At 45.5% G+C, this 26,299-nt stretch overlaps 1 protein-coding gene across 2 annotated transcripts in view; it reads left to right on the top strand.

Annotated features, from left to right (window-relative positions):
- The window catches only part of PLXNA4 (plexin A4), a 538,983-nt gene extending 512,897 nt beyond the window's left edge, over positions 1-26,086 (top strand). For both annotated transcript variants that reach the window (XM_054178000.1, XM_054177999.1), the window contains 5 exons: positions 656-846; positions 4,916-5,085; positions 8,880-9,092; positions 22,639-22,789; positions 23,583-26,086. In XM_054178000.1, coding sequence (XP_054033975.1) covers positions 656-846; positions 4,916-5,085; positions 8,880-9,092; positions 22,639-22,789; positions 23,583-23,678 — 821 coding nt within the window. In that variant the 3' untranslated portion in view covers positions 23,679-26,086. The remainder of the gene's footprint in view (positions 1-655; positions 847-4,915; positions 5,086-8,879; positions 9,093-22,638; positions 22,790-23,582) is intronic.
- Positions 26,087-26,299: the final 213 nt, after the last annotated feature.

Genomic DNA, 26,299 nt, shown 5'->3' with positions numbered 1-26,299 from the left:
GGGATTGTCTCAGTCCCGCATCAGTATCTGCATGAGCATTCTCTCCATATAATGAATGGGAGAGGTACCTACTACTAAATGCAGACAGAAGAGGTCTTCTTGCCTCTCTGCTGAAAAACTTCTGTTAAGTGGCATGTCATTAGCATACTTCCTTGATGAAATCTGTTCATCTCAATGCAAGAGGTACTAGGGCTGACACACGGAAGTTGGTGAAGGGTATAGAGAACAAGTCTTGTAAGGAGCAGCTGAGGGACCTAGGGCTGTTCAGCCTGGAGAAAAGGAGGCTGAGGGAAGATCTTATCACTCTGCAACTCCCCAAAAAGAGGTGGTAGTGAGATGGCATTTGGTCTCCTCTCCCTAGTAAAAAGCAATAGGATAAAAGGAAGTGTCCTCTAGTTGTGCTGGGGAAGTTTCAATTGGATGTAAGGAAAGGTTTCTTCACCAAAAGGGTTCTCATGCCCTGGAACAGGGTGCCCAGGGCCATGCTGGAGTCCCCATCCCTGAAGGGATTTAAAATCTGTGTAGATGTGGTGCTGAGGGACATAGTTTAGTGGTGGTCTTGGCAGTACTGGCTTAATGGTTTGTCTCGATTGAGTGAAAGGTCTTTTTCAACCCAATTAGTTCTGTGATTGCATCCTACAATCTCTCTTTGCAGAAAACATGATCCGTTACACGGGGAGCCCAGACAGCCTCCGCTCCCGCACACCCATGATCACCCCTGACCTTGAAAGTGGAGTCAAAATGTGGCACTTGGTAAAGAACCACGAGCACGGTGACCAAAAAGAGGGTGACCGGGGCAGCAAGATGGTTTCTGAGATCTACCTGACAAGACTACTTGCCACCAAGGTATGTGGTGGGGGTGAGGAAGATGGTGAGAAATGTGGGGTTTTTTCAAGGCTACAGTAGAACTTGCCCATGGGAAATGAGAGGATGCTCAAAGGTTGCCAAACGGGGATAAAGACCAGGAGGAAAGTAGAGCAAGAGAAGTGCTCTAAGTATATAGGGAAGAAGCTTGAATTTGTAAAGCAGAGTCAGAAAGGGGGCATTGGAGAACAACAAGGAGTGAAGTACTCAGGACCATGAGACTGGTGGAGAATATTGGCACAGGGCTAGGTGCTGGGGTTGTGATTTTTTCTGGCTTGTAGTTTGTACTGGAATTGAGCAAATGAAGAACCTGGGAGTCAACATATTCAGATCAGGCTCCTAAAATGTGTCACACCTCACAGTCTGAAATGGGCTTCTCTGCCACAAACCTCTAAATTTTGTGCAACAAGTTGTTCTTCCCCATCTTTCCTCTGTCTGTAATGACTCTTATGCTAATGACTTGGCAGGGGATTAAGCTGACCATGTTGCAGCCAATAGCTGTCCATATCCAAGACAACAAGAAGAGTTAGGTGCCCACCTTTTTGAGACATGGAAAGCTTACCGTCTCCAAACAGAAAATGAAGATTAAGATAGGTGCAGGCTGAGCAAGCACATCCTGAACTGAATCTCCAGACACATCTCACACATCCTAATTGGCCCATGGCAAGTCTCTTCAGAGAGGGCAAAGACTGTCTTAAGAATTTGGGACGACCTTATCTGTTCAATCCATGTTCTCAAAAATGCTGAAAACAAACCTCCTATGTAGGAGCTTGCCTGTAAAACCTCCATAGCAGGGCAGTATGTACATGTTTAATGTAGTTGGGGATGCAGCACCATGAGGAAGACACTTGCACAAGATCACTTAAGCTGACAGGCCTAAAACTTACTGCAGTGGCCTTTAGCTCTGGGACAGCTACAGAAAGTGGCTTAATTGCCACTGTCTGCACAGAAACCGCTCACTGTCACTCACCACCATGCTGTCCCTTCCCTGTGAAGGGGATGGCAGGTTCTTGCTGCAGTTTACTCACTCTGGGCTTGACAAAAAAATCGCAGGCTTTTCACCTTCTTTCATCTTTGACTGAGACTACCCTCCACTCACCTTTAAAGGCTTTACAGGAATATGGGTGAAAGCAGTTGTCTGAGTTTACATTTATTTGCTCCTCTACCCTGTGGATGGTGGCCTACTTGGAGAATCTGCCATTAATGACAAGGCTGCAAAAAATCTTTTGCACCCCAGCAGGAACTTGTGCAGGTGGTGAGGAAGGCAATATAGCCAGAGACAAGCTTTCTGCATGGTTCTGTTCCCCTTCAGTGCACTCTGTGCCTAAATCTCTCTAAAATGGCAGTTATCTCAATGCATCCCAGAAGTGGAAACTTCATGGTAGCTGTGGCTCAAGCGTTGTGGTTCATGGTGGTATTTCATCCCATTCTGATCAGGGTTACACCAAGCAGTGATCAAACAGCCCAATCTTCCACCCTTGTCTGAGGTTCTGACTTATAATTTCTTGTCAGAATATTAGTAGTTACAAATTCCATGTGAGTTTGCCCATCAGATGGGTCTCTTTCACATGCTTAAGTCCTACCTTAGAGTTTTACCTGCACATGTACTACAGAACTCATTTTGCCTCTGTTGCCTGACTCTCCCTGCAGCTTCACTCAAGCTGTCTACACTGCAGTGGGATTTGAACATAATGTGCCTTTGTCTTTAGCCCATGGTACATGCCCAGCTCCCTGGCATCAAGATGCTTTTATGGATCACACAAAGTAAAAAGAAAATGGGGCTCCCCAGGGCTTGAGCCCCAGCTGGTGTAAACCAGCAAGCATTGGACCAGTTCTAATTTACATTGTCTGGGGATGTGTCCCCTACCCCACCACTGCATTCTCTTACAGATCACAAGCTCAACACTCAGGGGTATTTTTGTGAAGATGGCAGGAAAGCAGCTGCAAAACCACTACAGCAACAGACAGTGTAGAAAAGATGAAGGTTTATTGTTTCCTCTCTTGGGCAGGGCAATTTTCTTTTCTCATTATGACCATTTGAGGGAGGGAAGGAGGAGACAGAGCTGGTAATACAATCTCAGGGAATACTTAGTTAAACTGACAGTGATTTTTGTTCTGGTAAATCCCTGACCTCTGAGACCTAGAGTCTCTTTCCTGAAATCCTCAGAAGCTTTCTTTGTGTTTGTGTGGGTGAGCATGTAGAGAACTAATTCCCCCCCAAGAAACTGAACCTGAGGGCATCTCATCCATGTCAGACCAAGATTCCCCCATGGGGGCCCTTTCTGAGTCAGACATGTGCTGCAGGGCTTTATTCACCCTGGAGTGGTTCACACATGCAAAAGGTATCTCTTATTGTTTCCCAAAGAAGAAATCAAGTGTTAAATCAGCAAGAGACACCAGCTTTCTAATTAAGTATTTGTTAGCACTGCATAAACTTGAGCCACTCTAGTGGAACCTGGTGCTTTGGTTCTAGTAAGGAGACATTTCTTTCTCTGGTCTTCAGAGAAAGAGGAGGGTTTTATTTATCAGAACAGGAAAGTTTGCATATCAAGAAGGATTTTCTAGAGATCTGAATCCTTTTTAGTTATTTTAGCACACATATGATTTGGTCACATATGAATCACTGGTGGTAGAGCAGAGGTTCAAATATGGGCTCAAGGAAAGAATGCCTTGCCTGGTTTTCCCCTCAAACACCACCTGCAGCTCATCTCTTTATCACATCTCCTCAGTTGTCCTCTTCTCTAAGCTGATCATCTTCTAATATTCCAGCTCTTCTAATATTCCATGCTTGATAGAAGTAAACTGTTTTCACCAGCTTGTCCAGGGTGGTTTTCCAAGCACAGGGTCTGGAATTCATAAGGAGACATTACTGAGGTCTGCAGAGCAGTACCTGACAAATCCACGCATTGCTTCTAGGGTTTGCCCCAGTGGCATGGCAATGGTAGTAAAAAATGAAGCCTCTTGGGCATTAAGGAGGAGTTTGTGTTATTTATTACACTACTCACAGATATAAACCAGCCATCTCTCTCCAGGTACTCTTGTCCCATTTGTCTCAATGACACCTTCTGCTCTGCTCTGCAGTCATCTGACTTCTATTCCCAGCACAGGAATTGGCCCTGGATGAAAGCCAGCATAGAAAATTGCTAGGTTTTGTCTCATGCATGCACTAAAGCAGTTGAGGGTAGGATGCAGAAAAGAGGAATCTCAGTGAACACAGAACAGGACCTATCCACCACCATATATACAAGTGATAGGTCAAGGTATCCCACCACAGCTCAGCCATCCTCCCTGTCAGGGAATGCTAGTGGCAGAGAGGCCCCGTAGCATCTTGATCTATTACATCTTCTATGGGCTGCTAACCAGGTGTAGTGGGTGTTGTGAATATGCAGATAACTGCTTAGAATTGTAGAATTATTTGGGCTGGAAGGAACCTTTCAGAGTCATCTAGTCCAACCCTACTGCAGTGAGCAGAAACATCTTCATTTAGATCAGGTTGCTTGGAGACTCATCCAACATGGCCTTGAATGTTTCCAGGGATGGGGCATCTACTAACTCTCTGGGACATCTGTGCTAGTGTTTCATCAAACTGTGTAAAAATGTCTTCCTTAGATCCAGTGTAAATCACCCTCTTTTAGTTTAAAACCATCACCCCTTGTCCTGTCAAACAGGACCTGCTAAAAACATTTCCCCCATATTTCTTATAAGCCCTTTTGAAGTACTAAAAGCCCACAATAAGGTCTCCCAGGAGCATTCTTTTCTTCATGCTGAACAACTCCAATTCTCTCAGCCTGTCCTCGTAGCAGAAGGGTTCCAGCTCTCTGATTATTTTTATGGCATCCTCTGGACCCACTCCAATGGGTTCATATTGAAAGCATCTATATTAAAAGGTTCAACTCATGTCACATTTAACAGATATGACATAGCTCTCACTTTTCAATCACACTTTCTGGGCCTGATCCACAGATAGAATCTTTTCTCAGTGGGTACCAAAATTCAATATCATTTTCCCACTTGGTATCTCACATGTTTCTTTCCTTCCTTCTCCCAACAGGGCACCCTCCAGAAATTTGTAGATGACCTCTTTGAGACCATCTTCAGCACTGCTCACCGTGGCAGTGCACTTCCCTTGGCTATCAAATACATGTTTGACTTCCTGGATGAGCAGGCTGACAAACACAACATCCATGACCCCCATGTGCGGCACACCTGGAAGAGTAATTGGTGAGTAAGATGCCACAATAGAGTCCAGCACCAGGTCCTGGTCTAGAGGGAGACTAAAGGGCCATGTGATTTGGGATCTGGCTACTGTGGAAGCTGAGAAGCCTGGTGTGAGGTTCAGAACATGAAGTTCAGTCTTCCCAAAGATGGGGAAGTCAGAAGATGCCAGAATCTAAAGGATGCTCTCAAGGATGGAGCTCTTTGGCTAAAACAAGTCCCAGTTTGCCCTGTTTTGTATGGAGGTGGCAGTATTTCTGAGAGACCTCATGAGGGAAAATGGTGCAGTGCCCATGCTCATAGAATTATCTAGGTAGGATTCAGCACCACTGTCTTCATCTAGAAGGGGTGTTTGAATTTCCACCCTAGTCTCAGGGAAATAGAGCTGATTTGATGGCCCACACAGAATCATGGAGTGTTAATGGCTGGAAGGAACTTGGCTGTAAATCAAGTTCAGCCCTCCTTCACACATAAGCATCTAGTGCCATTTGAGATATCTTAAGGTGTAACAGACATCTGCAGGGGATTTTCAGCGTCCACAGGAGACTAGTACCCTCCTGGGCAGATGGCTGGGACCAGGAAAATATCTCAAATAGTACTAAGCATTTAAAGGATGTGAAGGTGGATGTGAATCTCCTTCAAAGTGACAAAGTCATAGACTCATAGAACCGTCAAGGTTGTAAGAGAGCTTTTATATCATCACATCCAACTGTTCACTTAGAGTTCACAATCCTGCACCTACTGCTAAAGCAGTACCATTAAACCACTTCCCTCAGCACCACATCCACATGTCTCTTAAATATGGTGACTCCATCACCTCTCTGGGCAGCCTGTTACAAGGCCTGATAACCCTTTCTGTGAATTTTTTCCTAATATCCAACCTGAACCTTCCTTGGCAGAACTTGAGGCTGTTTCCTCTTGTCCCATCCCTTGCTGCATGTGAGAATAGACTGACACCCACTTCACTCCAACGTTTCTTGAGTTAGTTGTAGAGGGTGTTGAGGTCTCCTCTCAATCTCCTCTTTTGAAGACTAAAAAACCCCAGTTCCCTCAGCTGTTCCCCATAAGACTTTTGTTCCAGGCCCTTCAGCAGCTTGGTTGCTCTTCATTGAACAGGCTCCAGCACCTCAATGTCTTTCTTGTACTGAGGGGCCCAAATCCGGATGCAGGGTTCAAGGTGTGGCCTCACTAGGGCTGAACACATGACATCAGCCTGACATCAGCTCCAGCTGCCAGGCAGCATCCCTTCCTCATACAGGTAATGGGAGAGCAGGGAAAAGCCAAGATCAGTGGAGAGAAAAGATCTCCGCAGCTCCTCTCTGCTGAGTCTCCCTGCTGGAAAGAGTCTCCCGGGGAATCGCTCCCTCCTCTTCTCCTGTGCAAATAGAGGGACTATAAAAGGAACCGCAGAGGAGAGCCATGGGGCTCCCAGCTCATGCATTTTTTCCCTTTTCCCAGCCATGCTGATGGCAGATCATCACAGCACAGTGACATAAAGAAACCCCATGCACCAAAGAGGCTTTCAACTAATGAAACATTAGCATATTATTAACATTATCTGTGGCACTAATCTAAGGCTGATTGCAGCCACTCAGACTAAATGAGCTGGAGGTTTATTTAAGGGGGGGGGAAGGATTGTGGGGGAAGGCAGAGTGTGTATGTGGGAAAAGGGGCAGTCTGAAGAAATCTGTTCAATCAGATTAAATTTACTTGAAGTCACATCATGGGCTTCATTAGTCCCAGCTAGGGACATCATGCTGCCAGCCCCTCCTCGCACCCAGACACATAGACATGCACTGGCAGACCCTCCTCACTCTGGCTGTGTTTGCCATCCAAACGCCTGCAGAAGAAGTTCTTCGTGGTGGTGCTGAGTTGGTGGTTGAACCTGATGATCGTAGAATCACAGAATGTATTGAGCTGGAAGGGACATTTAAAGGTCATCTAGTCCAACACCACTGCAATCATCAGGGACATCCCCTAACTAGATCAGATTGCTCAGAGCCCCATCAAGCCTGACCTTGAATCTCCCCAGGTATGGGGCCTCTACCACCTCCCTGGCAAACTGATCCAGTGTTCCACAACCATCATAGTGAAGAACTTCCTAATGTCCAATCTAAATCTACTCTTCTCTATTTAAAACCATTGCTACACTGTCCCTTCAAAAATGTCCCTCCCCAGTTTTCTTCTAGGCTCCCATCAAGTACTGAAATGATTCTCTTCTCCAGGTTAAACAACCCCAGCTCTCTCATCCTGTTTTTGTAGGAGAGGTGCTCCAGCCCTCTGATCTTTTTTGTGGCACTCCTGTGGACCTTCTCCATCAGGTCCACGTCCTTCTTTTGTGGAGGGCCCCAGAGCTGAACACAGTACTCCAGGCAAGGTCTCAGCAGAGCAGAGAATTATCTTAGAGGCCTTTTCCAACCTTTATTATTCTATAATTCATCCACCTCATCACCCAATAGATGAATCTCCATTCCCAGAGTAAAATATTCTCCCTCCACAGCTCCCTCAGGTCTCATTGCCAGCTTCTCTCACTTCTGAATGTGGCTGATAGGATCATCTGTGTGGAGCTTTCTTTACATTTGTTCTGTGATCTTGCTGGCTCGGAAGAACACACAATGGTTTAGGAAAATGTGGTGTCATCCCTCTGTCAGAACATGATAAACTGCCTGCTGTTACCTGAAATGTGTCAGACCCAGAGTTGAATTTATTATGATGTTGTGAATACATGAAGGTAACGAGCAAATGGGAGCAATGGAGGAACTGGGGAGTTTACCCTGAACATCAGGTGAATTTGTTAAGCTGAGGACTAATCTCCTCTTGGGAAGGTGCAGACACTGAAGGTAGCCTTAACAGTCTACCTGACAGAGAGACAAGAGTTTGACTCTGTGATCAGTGACACATCTCATATGAATGCATTTGCCCTGACAAAAAGGCTTGAGGCAAAAGCTGGAGGTAGATACCTCAGGGCATCTCATAAAAATGAATCATAGAATCCTAGAATGCTCTGGTGTTAAAAAAGGCAGGGGAGGGCGGGGGGAGGAGAGGTGGGATAAGGACTTTATATTGTAATTGGAATAACACTTGCTTGGTTAGGGCAGATTTATTTTCATTTCAAAGGTTACAGCACTTGTTTCCCAGTTCCTTTCTTTTTTTTTTTTTCCCCCCTTTAAGGCAACAGAGTTTTCCCTGTCATGTAACAACTGCTTTAAGCCCAGTGTGCTGGGATCATATATGGACTTGCACTTGAGCTGTGGGTCATGACAGTAAATGATGTCCAAAGCACACAGTGCATGCTGTTACCACTCCTAGTCTCAGCCTGGAAGCTCTACCTACCTCTCTTCCTGAGAGGTTGCAGTTCAGGCTAAGAGCCAAGTTCCCCAATGACAAATGTTCTCCATAAGTTTTGAGGGTGTAGTGCTTATCCTCATCTGGTGAAGCAGCCAACAGGGTCAACTTTACATAGTACCCTAATGTAGGGAAGTTAGGACTCATTTTCATCAGCCCCATTGTACTTCCACTAATTTATGTGCAACTTCAATTAAATGGCATTGCCTTTAAGACTGACAAAATTTAGCTTGTATGGATAAAAAGGACAAAAGACACACTTGAGTCCACTGCTGTCCCTAGAGGCCTACAGGTAGTGAAATTTATTGTCTATCAAAGCTTATTCCAGAATCCTTAAATCCACACCATGATCTTTGATTCCCATCCAACATTTACCATTATAAGCTCACATAACAAAGCCTATGAACCATGCACTGACTGACTGACATCTTCCACTTCTCCCACCCCTCTTGCAGCCTGCCATTACGGTTCTGGGTTAACATGATCAAGAACCCGCAGTTTGTCTTCGACATCCATAAGAACAGCATCACAGATGCCTGCCTTTCTGTAGTGGCTCAGACTTTCATGGACTCCTGTTCAACCTCAGAGCACCGTCTGGGCAAAGATTCACCCTCCAACAAGCTTCTGTATGCCAAGGACATCCCCAGCTACAAGAACTGGGTGGAAAGGTGAGTTTTAACTCGAGAAAGAGGAGTGACGTAAGCAAGTGATACAAGAAGGCCGTGATTCATGGATGGAGGTAGGAGGCATCATCAGTGTTGCTTTTAGTAGCTGTCTTGGGGCTTTCTTTGGTTATTGCCTAGGTAGAAATCTCCACATTAGTCTTTTGTTCCCATGTGTCTTACAGAAGAGATGGAACTTTAATTAGAGGTGTGAACTGAAGGTGTTTGCCATTGTTTCTCTGAAGGAGAAACTGTTGAGAAGTGACAGAGGAAGGCAGGAAGGGGTGGTAACGTGTTTGAGCCCTGTGAAGTACGTGGGCATGTAAGTCTTTCCACACAGACCAGAAGTGGTTTGTTGTTATCAGCATCATAGAAGCATAGAATTGTTTTGACTGGAAGAGTCCTTTAAGTCCATCAAGTTCAGCATTAAGCTAGCAATAACAAGTCAATTGCAAGGGTTGTCATCATTGTGACAGTCCCCATGCCACCTAGATCCCCCTAGGATTATACAACTACCCATCCCTCTTCCAAGTCCAGCAACTTTCCTTGGAGGCTTTTCTGTGTTTTGAATTAGATACCATAAGATTGACAGACTGGTGACTGAAGCTCTGTAGGTGTTTCTTTGAAAGGTTAGAGGTCTTTACAGGTGTTTTATCCACATCTGCAAGAATTGTAGCTCTGCTGTTCAATCTACTGTACTGAATGTGTCTCGTAAAGCTACTCTACAAGGGATACTACCAATGTAACTATGTCTGCAATATCATAGAATCATAAAATCAATAAGCTTGGGAGAGACCTCAAAGATCATCAAGTCCACCCTGTCACCACAGACCTCATGACTACTAAACCATGGCACCAAGTGCCACGTCCAATCCCCTCTTGAACACCTCCAGGGATGGTGACTGCACCACCTCCCTGGGCAGCACATTCCAATGGCTAACAACTCTCTCAGTGAAGAACTTTCTCCTCACCTCGAGCCTAAACTTCCCCTGGTGCAGCTTGAGACTGTGTCCTCTTGTTCTGGTGCTGGTTGCCTGGGAGAAGAGACCAACCCCCTCCTGGCTACAACCTCCCTTCAGGGAGTTGTAGACAGCGAGAGGGTCTCCCCTGAGCCTCCTCTTCTCCAGGCTAAACAACCCCAGCTCCCTCAGCCTCTCCTCATAGAGATTATGTTCGAGGCCTCTCACCAGCCTCGTTGCCCTTCTCTGGACATGTTCTAGAGTCTTAATGTCCTTCTTAAAGGACAGAACTGGACACAGTAAAGTCCCTACATATGTAGGGACTTCTCTAAGATTTTCTGTGGGGCAAGCAAATAGCACATCTTGGTCTTTGTTGAGCAGGAGCTTGTCTATTTGAATAAACCTTGATCTGTGCTTTGTTGTTCAAAATGCTACACTTGCTCAGGTTTGGGAACTCCACAGGTGGGGAATGATTGCTGCTCTGTAAATACAAAGATGGGTTTATTTTACAGATCATTCCTGGGCAATGTCATCCATTTTTGAGCAATGATTTGTCTGGATGCTTTCACTGTCTAAAACTGGTGATAATGCCAAGCAGGTTGCATGAGAGCGCTGCCACTATAGGCACTGTATGGTGTAAACCATTGTGTTTCCTTTGGTGGAGATGATTTTCTCTCATGTTGTGGAAGGGGAACAGAGCTGATCAAAGAGCTCTGTCTCCTAGTCAGCATGAGATAACATTTTTTACAACAGTGATACCATTCATCCCTGATTTGTCCAGACAATTATTTTTATATGTGGTTAAAAACTCTTGGAAATGCTTGCTGGATTGACTTGGATAGGGGTAGGAGATGTTGGAGATTCAGTTGGAAATGCACTTTGCACCAACAATGACCCAAAGATGTCGTGCTCTTGTGATCCTTTAGCAATCTTACATCTAGTGGATGTTGGTTTCTGTGGACAAATACTATGTTTTATATATGACCCTGGTTAGCTTTTTATTTTGGAGATGGCACATCTGAGAGACAAACTGTGGCACAGAGGTTGAGAACAGGCTGTTTCCTCCTGCAACACCTGTTTTGGTTTTTTTTAAAGAATCACAGAACCACAAAATGGTGGAGATTGGAAGGGACCTCTAGAGATCACTTAGTCCAACCCTCCTGCCAAAGCAGGTTCACCTAGATCAGGTTGCACAGGATTGTGTTCAGATGACTTTTGAATCTCTCCAGAGAAGACTCCACAACTCTGGGCAGCCTGCTCCAGGGCTCCAGCAACCTCAAATGAAACTTTCTGTGTTCTAGTTTCTCTCCACTCCCATTAGTGGAAAAGAGTATGGCCCCATTCTCTTGCTGTCTAACCTTTAGATATTGATCAGCATTGAGAAGATCCTGTGTCAGTCTGCTCTTCTCCAGGCTAAACTGCCCCAGGTCTCAGCCTCTCCACCTCAGAGAGGTGCTCCTGTCCCATTAACATCTTTGTAGCCTCCACTGGACTGTCTCCAACAGCTCCCTGTCCTTCTTGAACTGGAGAGCACAGAACTGGACACAATATGCCAGATGTGGCTTTACTAGGGCAGAGTAGAGGGGGAGGAGAACCCTCCCTTCACCTGCAGGCTACACTTCTAATTGCATCCTAGGATCTCATTTTGATCTTCTTCCACAAGAATGCATTGCTGGCTCACAGTGAAGCTGTGCACTAGCACTCCCGGGTCCTTCTCCACAGAGCTGTTTTCCATCAGCTGGATAAACAGGAGGCTGCAAAGCCCATTTTGTTTTGCCAGTATTGATTTCATTTTCAACTTTTTGGATCCAAATCCTGTTGCCCAGTGGTCTGCAGCAACAAGTGATGCATTTCCCTGGAAGTTTTCCCAAACGACTGGGTTTGCAAAAGAGGTACATAACACTTCCTGCTGCTAGGGAACAGCACTGGATTTCTGTGCCCAGCATGTGTTGGGTTGTTATCTGCGCTGATGTCTGACAGCTTGCACTGAAGCGCAAGGGGAAGCTGTGGGTTTTGGAATGTGGTTAGAACTTCTGCCCTGCTAACATTTTTTGTTTGTCTTTTCCACTGACTCAAGGCAGTGGCACCTGGATGCCATGGTAGATCAAAGGGAAAACATCAAGGATGAATAAAATGTAATTCCAGTTCTGCCCTGAGTTAATGATTTCCTTTTCTCCAGTCGGCAACTGCACTTTGGGGGAGTTATCCAAATCCAAAGGCTTTCAGGACCGGTTGGAACTATTTCCGTAGTCAGCATCAGCTGGAGATGGCATCCTTCAAGACCACTAGACTTCTTCAAAGAACAAATCATAAGATAAAAAGATTTTCAGCTGGGGAGTTTAAGACGAGGTTGAGTAAATCAGAAGAACCTGAAATCAAATGAACTTCTTTGATGAAGAAGAAACTCTAAGAGGGCAATTAGGCAGTGATAGATTGTAAGCCAACTTGAAGGCACTCAGGAGCAAACACAGTCTCCTTACTTCTAAGAGGTCTGTTGAAATGGTGGCTGAGATGGGCTCCTCCAAGCCATCCCTTTGGTGGTTTCTCAGGGTGGATTGTGCATTTAGGATTCAGAAAATGCAAAGCAGAGGATGATCTTGGCATAAGAAGCAAGCATGGGTGAAAGTACCTTCCTCCCATCCTTCAAGGATTAGTTTTCCACCTCTTTATATGGTGAATGTATGTTGAGAAGGGAATAGCTACAGATTTTAGCCTGACCAATGCCTACCTCCACATAGTAGTCAGCTAGGAATCTGATCCCAACAATAATTTTTAACACTATTGGAAGCAGAGCTGGACTCTTCCTACTGAAACAATCCCACTGAGAAATCCTGACTTCTGGGGAAAACCTGGTTTAGCATTCAATTCACACACCTGAGGCTCTTTTCACTGTGAAAGTGATTGGCTAAGAGCTATCTAGGTGCAGCCATCACTTGGGGTTCCTGCAGCAGGTGAGGCCTGACTGAGGCAGAAAAATTAACCCAAGAAATGGGGACAGACTATTTGGCTTTTGTTGAAGACATGAAGGGGCAGACTGTAGTTCTGAAACAAGGTGGAGACTTTTCCATTATCATTGCATGAGTCTATTGAAAAAAAAAAAAAAAAAGAAAAAAAAGAAAAAAAAAAAAAAAAAAAAAAAAAGAAAAAAAGAGGGTAAGAATGGGAACAGGACACCAGATTCTCATCTGACTTCTGTTAGTAAAACTCCATAGGCTTCGCTGAATTTACATTAGAGCAGCTTCAGATCTGCATCTTTTCAAGTTTACTTCAAATGTCCCCTTTGAGCCTAGAAAGCTGGAGAACTTGGGAGCATTTGATGCAATCCCCAAGCAATACAAAGGAGAGCCTGTTCTAATTGGGACTGCCTCATTAGCATTCAAAACCACACTGAAAAGATGACAAAGGGCTGTGGCTGACCTTTCATTTCTCTCCACGCTGCCAAGCTTATGATAACACTTGTTTGAACTTCATTAACACCATTTAATTGCCTGCATCACAATCAATACAATGTCTCCCTACTGAAACCTGGCATAGAGGCAGGGATGTGGGAGACAGAAAAGGGGCAGAGCACAAAAAAGCGGAAGCTAAAGAGTTTTTCCAGTGCACACTAATGCCCAAAATACCTGCAGAGCTGCAAGGAGATGAACTGATGCTTTCTTCTCATCCCTGCAGGGACCTGATCTCTTTTTGGCTGCTTACTGTGCGTTAAAAGTAGTCCCTCAAAAAAAGAAGCTGAAAGTCAACAGAGACGTTGCAAGTGTCCTTAAGACCTTGAGAATCTTCTGATGAAGACCATGCAAAAGGACTTTCCAGGTTCAGGACTAAAAGAGCTTTGAAGTGACCTAATCTGTGGGATTCAGAATTGTAGCATCTGTAGTTTATAAGTGTACAAACACCACCGGACCAAGCCGTTGGTATCCAGGTCCTGCCATCTGTGGTCTCATCTCTTTCTGTGGTCAATAGATGGTTGCTTCCCATGCAGTGCTTGTGATATCTGTTGGCCACTTTGCAGCTAGCTTCAGAAAGCAAGGCAAACTGGATTAGTTAGCATAATCAAGATTACAAACTGCATGCATCCTAGCATTGTAAGTTATTGAGGTTTTAAACAGAAGCACTGGGGTGACTACAAGGGCTTTAAAAGAGAGCATCAAATGACAGGTGCAAATCCTGGCTTTGCTTTAAAAAATTCAGTTTTCTCTCTCTCCTTTCCCTGACCGAAAGAAGGCTCAAGATACAGCCTACCAAGGGTCAAGGTAGAGGGATGTTGTCTGTAGAGATAATAAAAAACAGTGCTGGAAAGGGCCTCAGGAGGTCAGCCTGACCAGTTCCTGTCTCAGGGCAGAATCAGCTCTGTCTAAAGCCTTACTGACAGATGCTTGTCTACCCCGTTCTTAAAGGCCTCCAACTACAGAGCCTCTGCTTTCCTCAGGCAATCCATTCCTATGCTTCCTTGTCCTTCCCATCAGAGCATTTTCGCTGATGGCCAGCCAAAATCTCCCTGGCTATAATTAAAGCCCATGTTGTTTCATTCTGTCCCTGGGGACAAGGGGTACATCTCATTCCCTGCCTCTCTGCTGAGCTTTTGGTGTATCTTAAGACTGTTTGCTTGTTGTTGTTTTGTTGTTTTGAAATTGTAATGCCCAAAAAGCTCCTGCTGTCTCCTCATTGCACCAACATGCAGTAGGCAAGATAAAATTGTGTCTATATATAGAGGGTACAGCCTTAGAGCCACACATGCTGTGCACTGAAATGATGCTGGATGGTATCTTCTCCTGGAGAAACTATCTGTGCACAGATTCATTCTTCAACCATTGACTCAGTGCTGTCCATCCATTCTCTACCATTTATTCTAAGATTAAAAGCAGCAGAAAAAGCCATGTACTTTCAAAATGAAATCATTGGCCTCACTAGGAGATGCAAACTTAGAATCACAGAATCACAGCATGGTAGGGGTTGGAAGGGACCTCTGAAGATCATGCAGTCAAACCCTCCTGCTAAGGCAGGATCACCTAGATGAGGTTGCACAACATCATGTCCAGGTGGGTTTGGAATCTTTCCAGAGAAGGAGACTCCACAGACTCTCTGGGCAGCCTGTTCCACTGCTCTGACACCCTCAAAGGAAAGAAAAATTTCCTTATGTTTAGGTGAAACTTCCTATGTTCTAGCTTGTGTCTGTTGCCCCTTATTCTATTATTGGACACCACTGAAAACAGTCTGGACCCATGTTCTTGACATCTGCCCTTCAGATACTGATAAGAAATTATAAGATCTCCTCTCAGTTTTCTCTCCTTCAGGATAAACAGCCCCAAGTCTCTGAGCTTATCCTCCTCAGAGAGATGCTTCAGTCCCCTCATCCTCTTTGTAGCCTTTTCTGGACTCTCTCCAGTAGCTCCTTGTCTCTCTTAAGCTGAGGAGCCCAGAACTGGGCTCAGTACTCCAGAGGAAGCCTCATTAGGGCAGAGCAGAGCATGTGGAGAACCTCCTTTGACCTGCTGGCCACACTCTTCTTAATGCATTGCAGGAGACCATTGGTTGCCTCAGGCACAAGAACATAGTGCTGGCTCATGGCTAGCTTGTTGTCCACCAGCACTCCCAGGTCCTTCTCTGTGGAGCTAATCAACACAAATACAGGATTTGTAGCTCAGCTATCCCCCATAAAAGTGAAACTGCAGTTTTGTGTCAACAGAGGAACTGACAGCATGCCCTTTCCTTGCTTCACTTCATCCCATACAACATCTAGCTGCTAGCTTGTTCCCAAGCTTTCCTTCAGCCCTGCTCTGCTCTAGCAGCCCTCCCTTATCCCTTTCACATATCTCTTCCTCCTTCAGTGGTCGAGATCCAGCCAGCTATTGCATAACCCTAATTATGTTATTGCTGTAATTGTGTCTGCTGTCTGCAGCACATGGATTTGTTACAAGCTTTTCATATGCTAAAATTGTTATTAATGAGTGCAGTCCAACCCAGGCACAGCACAACAACAGCCATGACAAAAAGATCTTTTGGAAGGCAATTAGATCCATGCTAAGCTGCCTAAACCACTGCAGTGCTGGAAAATTTCAGACTGGAGAGGAAGCACTGGCAACATTGCTCTTCTCTTCTCTTTTGATGAGCTAATGAGGTGCTGAGGGGCAGCAGCATGACTGGTTTTGTGAAACAGATCCACTAAGGAGCCCTTCTTGGTGGATAATGGAAGCAAGAACAGTTAGTGTGTACAGCTCTCAGGCCCTGAACTTAAGAGGGATGGAGCAGTTCCAGAGGAGGGCCACAAAGATAATCAGAAGGCTGGAGGACCTCTACTATAAAATCAGAATTGGGTTGATTAGCCTGGAAAAGAGACGACTCTGAAGAGACCTTAGAGCAGCCTTCCAAAATCTGAAGGGAGCCTACAAGAAAACTGGGGAGGAACTGTTTACAAGGGCATTTAGCAATAGGATGAGAGGTAATAGTTTTAAATTAGAGATGGCTACATTTAGGTTGGACATTAGGAAGAAGTTCTTCATTATGATGGTGGTGGAACATTGGCACAGGCTGCCCAGGGATGTGCTGAAGGTTCCATCCCTGGACCGATTGAAAGACAGGCTTCATGGGGCTCTGACAGCCTGATCTACTTGGGGATATCCCTGCTTATTGCAGGGTGATTGGATGGTTGTTAAAGGTCCTTTCCAACCCAAATCATTCTTTGATTTTATTATTTACTCCTGGGTAAGCAGAGGACAAGATGTATTCCTGGGTCACTGTTGTACTGCTTTTCCTAAGAAAACAAAACAAAAGAAAGAGAAGCCAGGGACAGAGAAGGATGTGAAAATGGCAAGAATAATTATATTTCAAAGATAAGAGGGAGCACTGCTTCAGTGTGCTCTTGTGGCCAATAAATCCAATGGTAACCTAAGCTGCAGTAAGGAGAGAGTAACCAGCAGGTCAAGGGAGATTCTGCTCCCCTCTACTCTGTCCTAGGGAGGCTACACCTGCTGTGTTGTGTCCAATTCTGGGCTTCTCAGCCCAGCCTAGACAAGGAGCTACTGGGTGGTGTACACAGAGGCTAGAAAGATGCTGAGGGAACTGGAGCATCTCTCTTACGAGGAGTGGCTAGTGATCTGTTGCTGTTTAGTGTGGAGAGGAGAAAACTGAGACAGGATCTTGTCAATGCTGATCAATATCTAAAGGATAGGGATCAAGCATGTGGGGATAGACAATTTTCAGTGGTGCTCAGTGATAGGACAAGAGGCAATAGATATAAACTAGAACAGGAAAAGGAAAAAAAAAAATCTTTTGTGGGGGCTGACAGCACTGGAACAGGCTGCTTTTCACAAATAGGTCTATGGAATCTCCTTCTTTAAATGTCTCCTGATTTTTAAACCTCTGTGCAACCTGCTGTGGGTGACCCTGACTCATCAGGCGGGTTGAACTAGATAATCTCTACAGATCCCTTCCAACCTCTACCATTGTATGATTCTGTGATATACTGGCACATCCCTCCCAATGCAACAGTGGCAGTGGTTGATCTCATGAGGTCTCCTGTTCACTGCTCAAGTCAGGCCATGGTGAGTTACTGTGTTGAAGGTACCTATGAAGTTGCATATTGTGGTCTGATAAACCTCACATACTCAATGTGAGTTGCTGATGTGCCTGAATGATTGATTTACACAGATTTCTCAGAGGGTTTATTGCTTCTGCAGTCTAATGAGTAAATTTCTTGCCACATCAGAGACTGATCAGCCTTGAGGTAAGAATTCAGGCTCTTCTTGTGATCCAAGGGAAACTCAAGCATGTAAGGCAAGATCTTTCGATATGTAGCTAAGAGTCTTCTGGAAGCAACTTAGAAAAGATCCACAGAGATAACCAAACCCAGAGTACAGAAGGAATAGCAAATTTGCAATACTAGGCCAGTGAGTGGTGCACATCTGACCAAGCAGTCACCATGTTCCACTGAACACTCCATCCTGTGGGGAGGCCTGTGGATGTAGTCTACCTGGACCTCAGCAAGGCCTTTGACACCGTTCCCCATAGCAAACTCCTGGCCAAGCTGTCAGCCCATGGCTTGGATGGGAGCACACTGAGATGGGTTAGGAACTGGCTGGAGGGCCGAGCCCAGAGAGTGGTAGTGAATGGTGCCACATCCAGCTGGCAGCCAGTCACCAGTGGTGTGCCCCAGGGATCAGTACTGGGCCCCTTGCTCTTTAACATCTTTATTGATGATCTGGACGAGGGCATCGAGTCCATCATCAGTAAATTTGCTGACGACACCAAGCTGGGGGCAGGAGTTGATCTGCTGGAGGGTAGAGAGGCTCTGCAGAGGGACCTCGACAGGCTGGGCAGATGGGCAGAGTCCAATGGCATGAGATTTAACACATCCAAGTGCCGGGTTCTGCACATTGGCCACAGCAACCCCATGCAGAGCTACAGGCTGGGGTCAGAGTGGCTGGAAAGCAGTCAGGCTGAGAGGGACCTGGGGGTGCTGGTCGACGGTAGACTGAACATGAGCCTGCAATGTGCCCAGGCAGCTAAGAGGGCCAATGGCATCCTGGCCTGCATCAGGAACAGTGTGGCCAGCAGGAGCAGGGAGGTCATTCTGCCCCTGTACACTGCACTGGTTAGGCCGCACCTCGAGTACTGTGTCCAGTTCTGGGCCCCTCAGTTTAGGAAGGATGTTGACTTGCTGGAACGAGTCCAGAGAAGGGCAACAAAGTTGGTGAGGGGTTTGGAACATAAGCCCTACGAGGAGAGGCTGAGGGAGCTGGGGTTGCTTAGCCTGGAGAAGAGGAGACTCAGGGGTGACCTTATTACTCTCTACAACTACCTGAAGGGAGGTTGTAGACAGACGGATGTTGGTCTCTTCTCCCAGGCAAGCAGTACCAGAACAAGAGGACACAGTCTCAGGCTGCGCCAGGGGAGATACAGGCTGGATGTTAGAAAAAAGTTCTATACAGAAAGAGTGATTGCACATTGGAATGGGCTGCCTGGGGAGGTGGTGGAGTCGCCATCACTGGAGGTTTTTAGGAGAAGACTTGACGGGGTACTTGGTGCTGTGGGTTAGTTGCTTGGGCGGAGTTGGATTGGTTGATGGGTTGGACGCGATGATCTTGAAGGTCTCTTCCAACCTGGTTTATTCTATGTATTCTATGTATTCTATTCTGAACCTTTGGAGGTAGGCTAAGCTAGTTCTGCTGCTTTCCTACCTTTCTGTCTCATTCAGAAGGAGTCTGTCCTAGCCTTGTGTCCCCAGCCTCCTGCTGGTAAAAAGCAGCTTATGTGGAGGTGTGAGTCATTAATCTGTCCATGTCCCAGGTGACATCTGATGACCCTCAGCTCAGGTGTTCTCAGAGGAGCAGCATGGTAAAAAAGCATCTCCCTCCACCAGCACTGGCTCACCATTCAGCCATGGTCTAGATGACCTTCCAGAGGTCCCTTCCAACCCTTGCCATTCTGTGATTCTGTGATGGTGTAGGTGAGAGTTGTCAGATGCAGGAGCAAAGGGAAGCAGCACACAGTCAGCTTTGCAGACGCTAGTTGTGAAAATACAAGGACCTCTGGGGTTTGGTGACAGCTTCAGTGGTTCTGAAAATATTAGGGGTATGCAAATGGCAGAGAAGGCCTAAGTACCTCTGAGGACGTGGGCTCAAATAGAAGGTAAATAAAGACTCAGCAGGGATGTTGTCATTTCCCTGCTAGGCTGCTTTAATATAGATGTTCATCATTTCTGTAGATAGCACAATGATGGCTTCATTAGAAACACTTCTGTATAAATCAGTGGCTTGGCCATGGCAGAGTTCTGATGGAATGATATTACATTTCTTCTTCCCATACTAGCAGCTAGGGGTGACTACTGGGACATGCTTTTCTGCCCTTCTTTTCCTTGTATTTTCCCCATGAAACACAATTCCACAATATCTTGGTTTTCAGTTTTAATGGGAAATGACTTCTCAGGTGTGTGATGGCTGGGGAATTGAATGCAGGGGAGACTAGGACGGTTTGTTATGGTGGTGGGTAATGGTCTGTGAACCCAGAAGACTGAGATCACATCTTGAGAGTTAGTCATGGCTGGAAAGACCTCCGAGCTCTGAAACTCAGATTTTTGCATCCCGTCCTTTGCTCTGAGGAGCATTGCATGTTGCTTTTTGTTCTTTAGATGAGTCATAGGAGTGTCATACTTCTGGGGAAATAGCTGGAAAGGGACTGGAGAGCTTTCAGACCCTTGTGAGTCACAGACTCAGAAGAGCATTGCTGCCGGGTGAAAGGGAGACAGGACAAACTTGGACAAGCACATATGTGTGTCTGTGTTTCACTTTTTGGAACACCCAGCCCTGCACCTACTATCCTGTCACCATTTGATGAGTAGCTGAAGCAGAGAGGAAAAGAAACATTTCAACTGGTTGTCAGAGCCAGACTGGCACATATATAGTGCAGTACTTCTGTGCTACTCCACCAGCCTCATTTGTTGTTGCTGTGATGTAATCCCCTTCACTTTTCCTTTCACCCAGCAGGAGGGTGCCTATGCAATATTCATGAGGAGCTGGGCTCTTCTCCATGGGCTCTTCTTAGGCAGCATAAATCAATGCATTTCACTGCAATGCAGGCTTTTTTTTTTTTCTCCCTTCTTTATTTTTTTCCCCCCCATCAATCTATGAACTGTGCTGGTTGCACATGGATGTAGCTTTCTTTGGATGCCAAGATTTGTTTTCTGGTCATAAGACTGTTTCTCAGTACTGTGCTTTAGCTCTGAGGAGCTGAAATGGTGCAAGAGCACTGCCATGGATGCCTGATGTTTCTCCTTGTTGGAAGTCTGGGTAGCACAGAGCTGATTTTGTCCTGTTGCTGAAGTTGAGCTCTGTTTGAGTTTGTCTGGAATTTTTCTGGGAGCGTATTTATTCATTCTCCTCACCATCTTCTTCTGGAGGTGGTTCTGAAGAATAGGTCCTCACAGGATTTCTAGATGCGTGCTCTACTCATAGACAACCATTCAGGTCTGCTTGAGGACCGATGATTAGTCAGAGTGTAAATCAAGACCACTCATTATTGGAGTACTAGGAGTGGGCAACACTTAGACCACAGGATTGGGTTAAACTATTACTTTTGTCTCGTCTTGATCCCAGAAGAGATGATAGGACTCCAGAGAGAGTAATGTTGTTGTGCATATTGGAAGCTACAGTGAAGTTAATCACATTTGCATGAGTTTTTATGATTAACCAGAGTATAGCTCTGTCAGCAGTCAGGCTAGAAGACTGCACAGAGCTAGGAGAATGATCTTTGCTTCCTACAACTTTCTTTCCCAAGGGTTACATCACCCTCATCCTGCAAATCTAAGATATCAACTGAGAACTACTCACTGTAAAAACTCAGGATGGGACTACAGGTCACAAAACCAGACTGAGCAAAACTGGAACCTTCTGGCACAGTGAAGTTTTCTCCCAGTTCTCTTTGCAGAATCACAGAATAGTAGGGGGTTGGAAGGGACCTCTGTGGATCATCCAGTCCAAGCTCGCTGCTAAAGTAGGTTCACCCAGAGCAGGCTGCAGAGGAATGCATCAAGGTGGGTTTTGGAATCTGTCCAGAGAAGGAGAGTCCAGAACCTCTCTAGGCCCTTCTGACACCCTCACAGGAAAGAAGTTTTTCTTTATGTTCACATGGAACTTCTTGTAATCCAGTTGGTGCTCATTTCCTTTTGTCCAGTTCCTGGACACTGAAAAGAGTCTGGCCCCATCCTCTTGACACCCTCTCTTGCAATGTGCTGTATTTCATAGGTGACTTTGTAGGCAGCTGCTTGTCCTGCTCTGTCACAGAGAGTATTTTCCCACCTGTCTGCCTGAAGGATCCTTATCACACAGCACTTCGGTGTCCAATTTCTCTGCAGTGGAAAACAGCCTCCCTCTCAGCAGGTGTCTCAATGCTGTTTACAGGACACCTGTCAGCTCTTTTGGCTCTCTGTCCCCACAGCCTCCTAATTATGAAATTGTGGATTGCTGCAGCTCTGGGCTTGCCTTTTTTTTTTTTTTTTTTTTTTTTTTTTTTTTTTTAAACATTTTTTTTCCCTTTCCTTGTGCACAAAATGTCAAATTGCAGAAATTAAAAATGTAAATGATGGTGTCTAATTAACCAGTTGACAGCAGAGCACAGCTGCGAGTGACAGTGACTGATTACCTTCTGCAAACCTTGTCCTCCAAGACCTGCCTTACCCAGGGGATGAAGGACATAGAAAATAGCAACTTCCTTAAAGAGACATTGCTCTACTGATGAAGCCCGATGGGCAAGGGTTCTGGGGGAGCCATACCCCCTGGCTAAAGCCCCAGCTCTCTTGAGCTCATCTGGAGGAGAGGAGGCGCAGGGAGACTTCATTGCTCTCTACAACCACCTGAAAGGAGGCTGTAAAGAGGTGGGGATTGCTCTCTTCTCCCAAGGGACTAGTGACAGGACAAGAGGAAATGGCCTCAAGCTGCACCAGAGGAGGTTTAGAAAAAGAGGAGGATGACCAGGTGTTAGCATTGATGTACCAGAGGAGCCCAGGAGTGCTGAGTGTGTTCTTTCTCCTTATTGTTTGTGACTTTCAACTCTTGACTGTACTGTCTCACCTGAAAAAAATCCTGTATTTTCTCTCTCAGGTACTATTCAGACATTGCCAAAATGCCTGCAATCAGTGACCAGGACATGAATGCATACTTGGCTGAGCAGTCTCGCATGCATATGAACGAGTTCAACACCATGAGTGCACTCTCAGAGATATACTCCTACGTTGGCAAGTACAGCGAGGAGGTAAGAACCTTGGAGGGGGAAAAGCAGTTCTCTAGGGCCATGGGACAGTCCACCCATTCCCAGGGCTCAGCATGTGTCACAGATACCTATCCTGGCTAAAGGAATAGAATCATAGAATTACGGGATCATTTCTGTTGGGAAAGACCTTTAACCTCATTGAGTCCAACCATTACAATGGATTTAAGGCATGAAAAGCAAGGTCTGGGGTCTGGAAAGTGAAGATCTGAGATCACTGCTCTCCCCAGAACTCTTCTATGTGTATCTCTGCTATGTTTCTCTCCTACTCTTGGTCAGTCAGATTTATCTGGCTTGCAGTAGTTGATGGTCAGATGTTAGGTTCCTGCAGGGAAGCCCTCCATGAGGTCTGGGTTACATGATGCCAAATTTGTTTGAACATGTGTGCCCAGTGCCATTTCAGATACTCTGAAGCACTCAAGAATGGTCCAGCAACCATGACATAAGACTTAAAGGTGACCAGCATGGTTCTATTTGTAGAAGGCTAAGTGAGATCCTTTAGGGCATCTTAAGGGGCATGGTAAGGTGATGAATAAAGCTGCCAAATAACTGATCTGCAAGAATCCATTTGTTTTGTTACCATCTATACATCTGCATTTAGTAAGATCAACCCTAAACTGTCTGCCTAGTTCTCTGCTGGCTGACCAGCTCTGTATGTCTGGGACTTACCTTAGAGAAAGCTAACCCTCTGCTGCTTCTATAAGATGCTGGACTCAATTCTTTTGGGGGAAAAAAAGAAAAAAAGCCCCTATAATTTCTTTCTTTCTCCTTTTTCCAGATTCTTGGAGCCCTTGATCAAGACGACCAGGCTGGGAAACAGAAACTTGCCTACAAACTTGAACAAGTCATAACCCTCATGAGCATAGACAGCTGAGAACTGTCCTACCAGGGACACCCTGGGAGGGATAAACCAAGTCGTGCCTCACTCAAGATCATCATCTTTACCAAGTGCAAGTTTTGATTGGCTGTAAGCAGAGTCACCTGAACTGTGCTCCTCCCTCTTCTCTCTTTCATTTATTTCTCTTTCAAGATCTATGGACAAAGAGACAAAGCCCAAGGGGGTTAAAAAAAAAAAAAAAAGGAAAAGGACTGCAGAGGAATCAAGATATTTGGGTGGAGCTCTCCTTTTCACAGCTTCCTCTCTGCCTTTGCCCTCGAGAAAAACTGTTCCACACAAAAAGTAAACACCGCAAACCCTCCCCCAACATCACATCACACTCTGCAGATGGGAAATTGGGAGGCAACTTTTGTCATGCTGCTTTAATTACCCTCCAAGGGTTGTAGCCTCTGGAGTGGACATGGAAATGAACTCAGTATTACTAAAAGTCTCCCCAAGGGGAAGGCAGCCTGCCTGCAGGGATCTTGGAGGGCAGGAGCAAATTGAGATCCTCTCCTGCAGAGCCATTGCAACTCTATCTCTTGATAGTGATCCACTGGGAGAGGAACTCTAAGGCTCTCAACAAATGCCACAGCTCTGTCCAAAGTGGGACCATGGTGGCTTTTATCTGCCCAGGCAAACAGGAGTGTAGCTGCTCTCTTGGGGCAGAAGAAGGGTCAAGAGGGGAGGAGGAGACCAAGGCTCCCCTGCCCATGTGTTTCATATGGTTATTCTTATTTTTCAAAGAGACCTGTGTCCCCCTCTGTCTTTCCCATTGTGTCCTGTTGGTTGTAGCACTGCAGCAAAAATGCTTTCTCTGCTTGGTGGCATCCCGTCAGTGATGGTTCTGTTCCTTCTGGCAATGGACAGCACAGCATCTCCCTTGTTGCCACCTCAGCTTGGAAAGCAAGGGCCAGAAGTTTCATTTTGTTCCTGACGAGGAGCTTGACCTCCAAATCCAACTAGAGGTATTTTTTTTAGAAGCTGTTTGCTCTTTCCATTTTGTTTCCTCAACTGGAACAAAGCTATTGTTATCTCACAGTTGAATATCAGAAGGATACCGAAGGGCTTGCCGTGAAGCGAGGTGGTGCACAGGACTGGTGGTAAAACCTTCCTTCAAAGCCAATCCTGAGAGGAAATGTTACCATACATTCTGGAAGGAAATCTTGGAGGAAATCCAAATGAAATACTACAAAGTATGCTTCTACCTAGATAACCCCAGCAGAACTTCATGTCTTCTGGAGGTCTCTAAAGCTCATCTGCCTTTTGGTGCCAAGTCCTGGCCTTGGCTATTCTCCATTTCTGGAACCAACAGGCCTTTCTGAAGGCACAATTGCTACCTGGGAACTATATGCTCTCTCTTTGCACTTCTTATCCCTTTACAGATCACTGTCACTACAGAACAATTGTGGATGATTTTTCTGCTCTTCTCCTCCAGAACGACATCTCAACCTGTTTCATGGCCAGGCAAAGAGAAGTGAGTTCCTGTGTTTCTTCTGCATTTGGCTGTGTTGTTCATACAGCTGCCAGCCTGGATGACACCATGGTTCAGCAGAATGGGAGACCCTCCCAGGGTATGCAGTACATTGCATCTTGTTCCCCGTGGAAGCATGAGATGGGTTTTGCATTTATCTCACCAAAAACCAACAGAGCTCACTAGCAAGGTGGAGGACTGGCTTGATGCCACAGAGAATCATCCCACATCCATCTCACACCATTCTCAGAGCTACAGCCTGGATCTACTTTGCACCTGGAGGGATGAAGGGGTAAAGACAGGGTGTGTAAATCAGTCACAGAATGAGTGCATTTGGTTTTGTTCATGCCTCTTGCTAGCAAACCAGAACCTCTTCAGAATGACAACTCTAATGGGGGATGTGGTGCAAATAGGAGTTAGTCAGCGAGCGGGTTTCGTTTAGCCAAGCAGATACAGATGTAGGCAAGCCTTTCTAAAACCATTTAAAGAACAGCAGTCCCAAACTGGATGTGTCTGTGGAGAGAATTATCTCAACATTCATATTGAAACAGCAAACTTAGGGACACGTCTTGGTTTTAAAGCCCCAGACATTTCTCTCTTGATTCTAATGATTATGATTTTGTGCGTGTGCGTGTGCGTATCCGTGTGTGCGTGTGCGTTAGTTCCCTTTTCCTTTTGGCTTGCTTTCTGTTTGATTGCTGAGCTGATGGACTCATCATGCACCTTATGGACATCTCAGCATTTTTAAGAGGCCTGCGCATTGGAGATGGTTTGGGTTTGGTTGGTTCTGCCTTGGTTGTGTTGATCCATTTAGTAATGTCGGCGCATGTTCCAGATCCATCGATTATGGCTGTGAAAGTGGGGTGGAAGTCCCACCAGAGCCAGCAGTAAGAAAATTGCAACACCACCACAAACACAATATTTTTTATAAGTACATTTCAAAAAAAAAAAAAAAAAAGAAAAAGAAAAAAAAGGAAAAAAAAAAAAAAGGAAAAAAAAAAAGGAAGAAACCAAAGGTTTTGACAAACAAAGTGCCACAAAAGATAAATACGGACCCTATTGTCATGCCTTGTACTCACAGCTGGATGGTAGGAGTCTAAGGACAAATAGCTGGCTTGGAGGGAAGTGGTTATGAGTGATGGGC

Source organism: Dryobates pubescens, chromosome Z (genome assembly GCF_014839835.1).
Source record: "Dryobates pubescens isolate bDryPub1 chromosome Z, bDryPub1.pri, whole genome shotgun sequence".
NCBI lineage: Eukaryota > Metazoa > Chordata > Aves > Piciformes > Picidae > Dryobates > Dryobates pubescens.
This window is presented reverse-complemented; position numbering and strand designations above follow the sequence as displayed.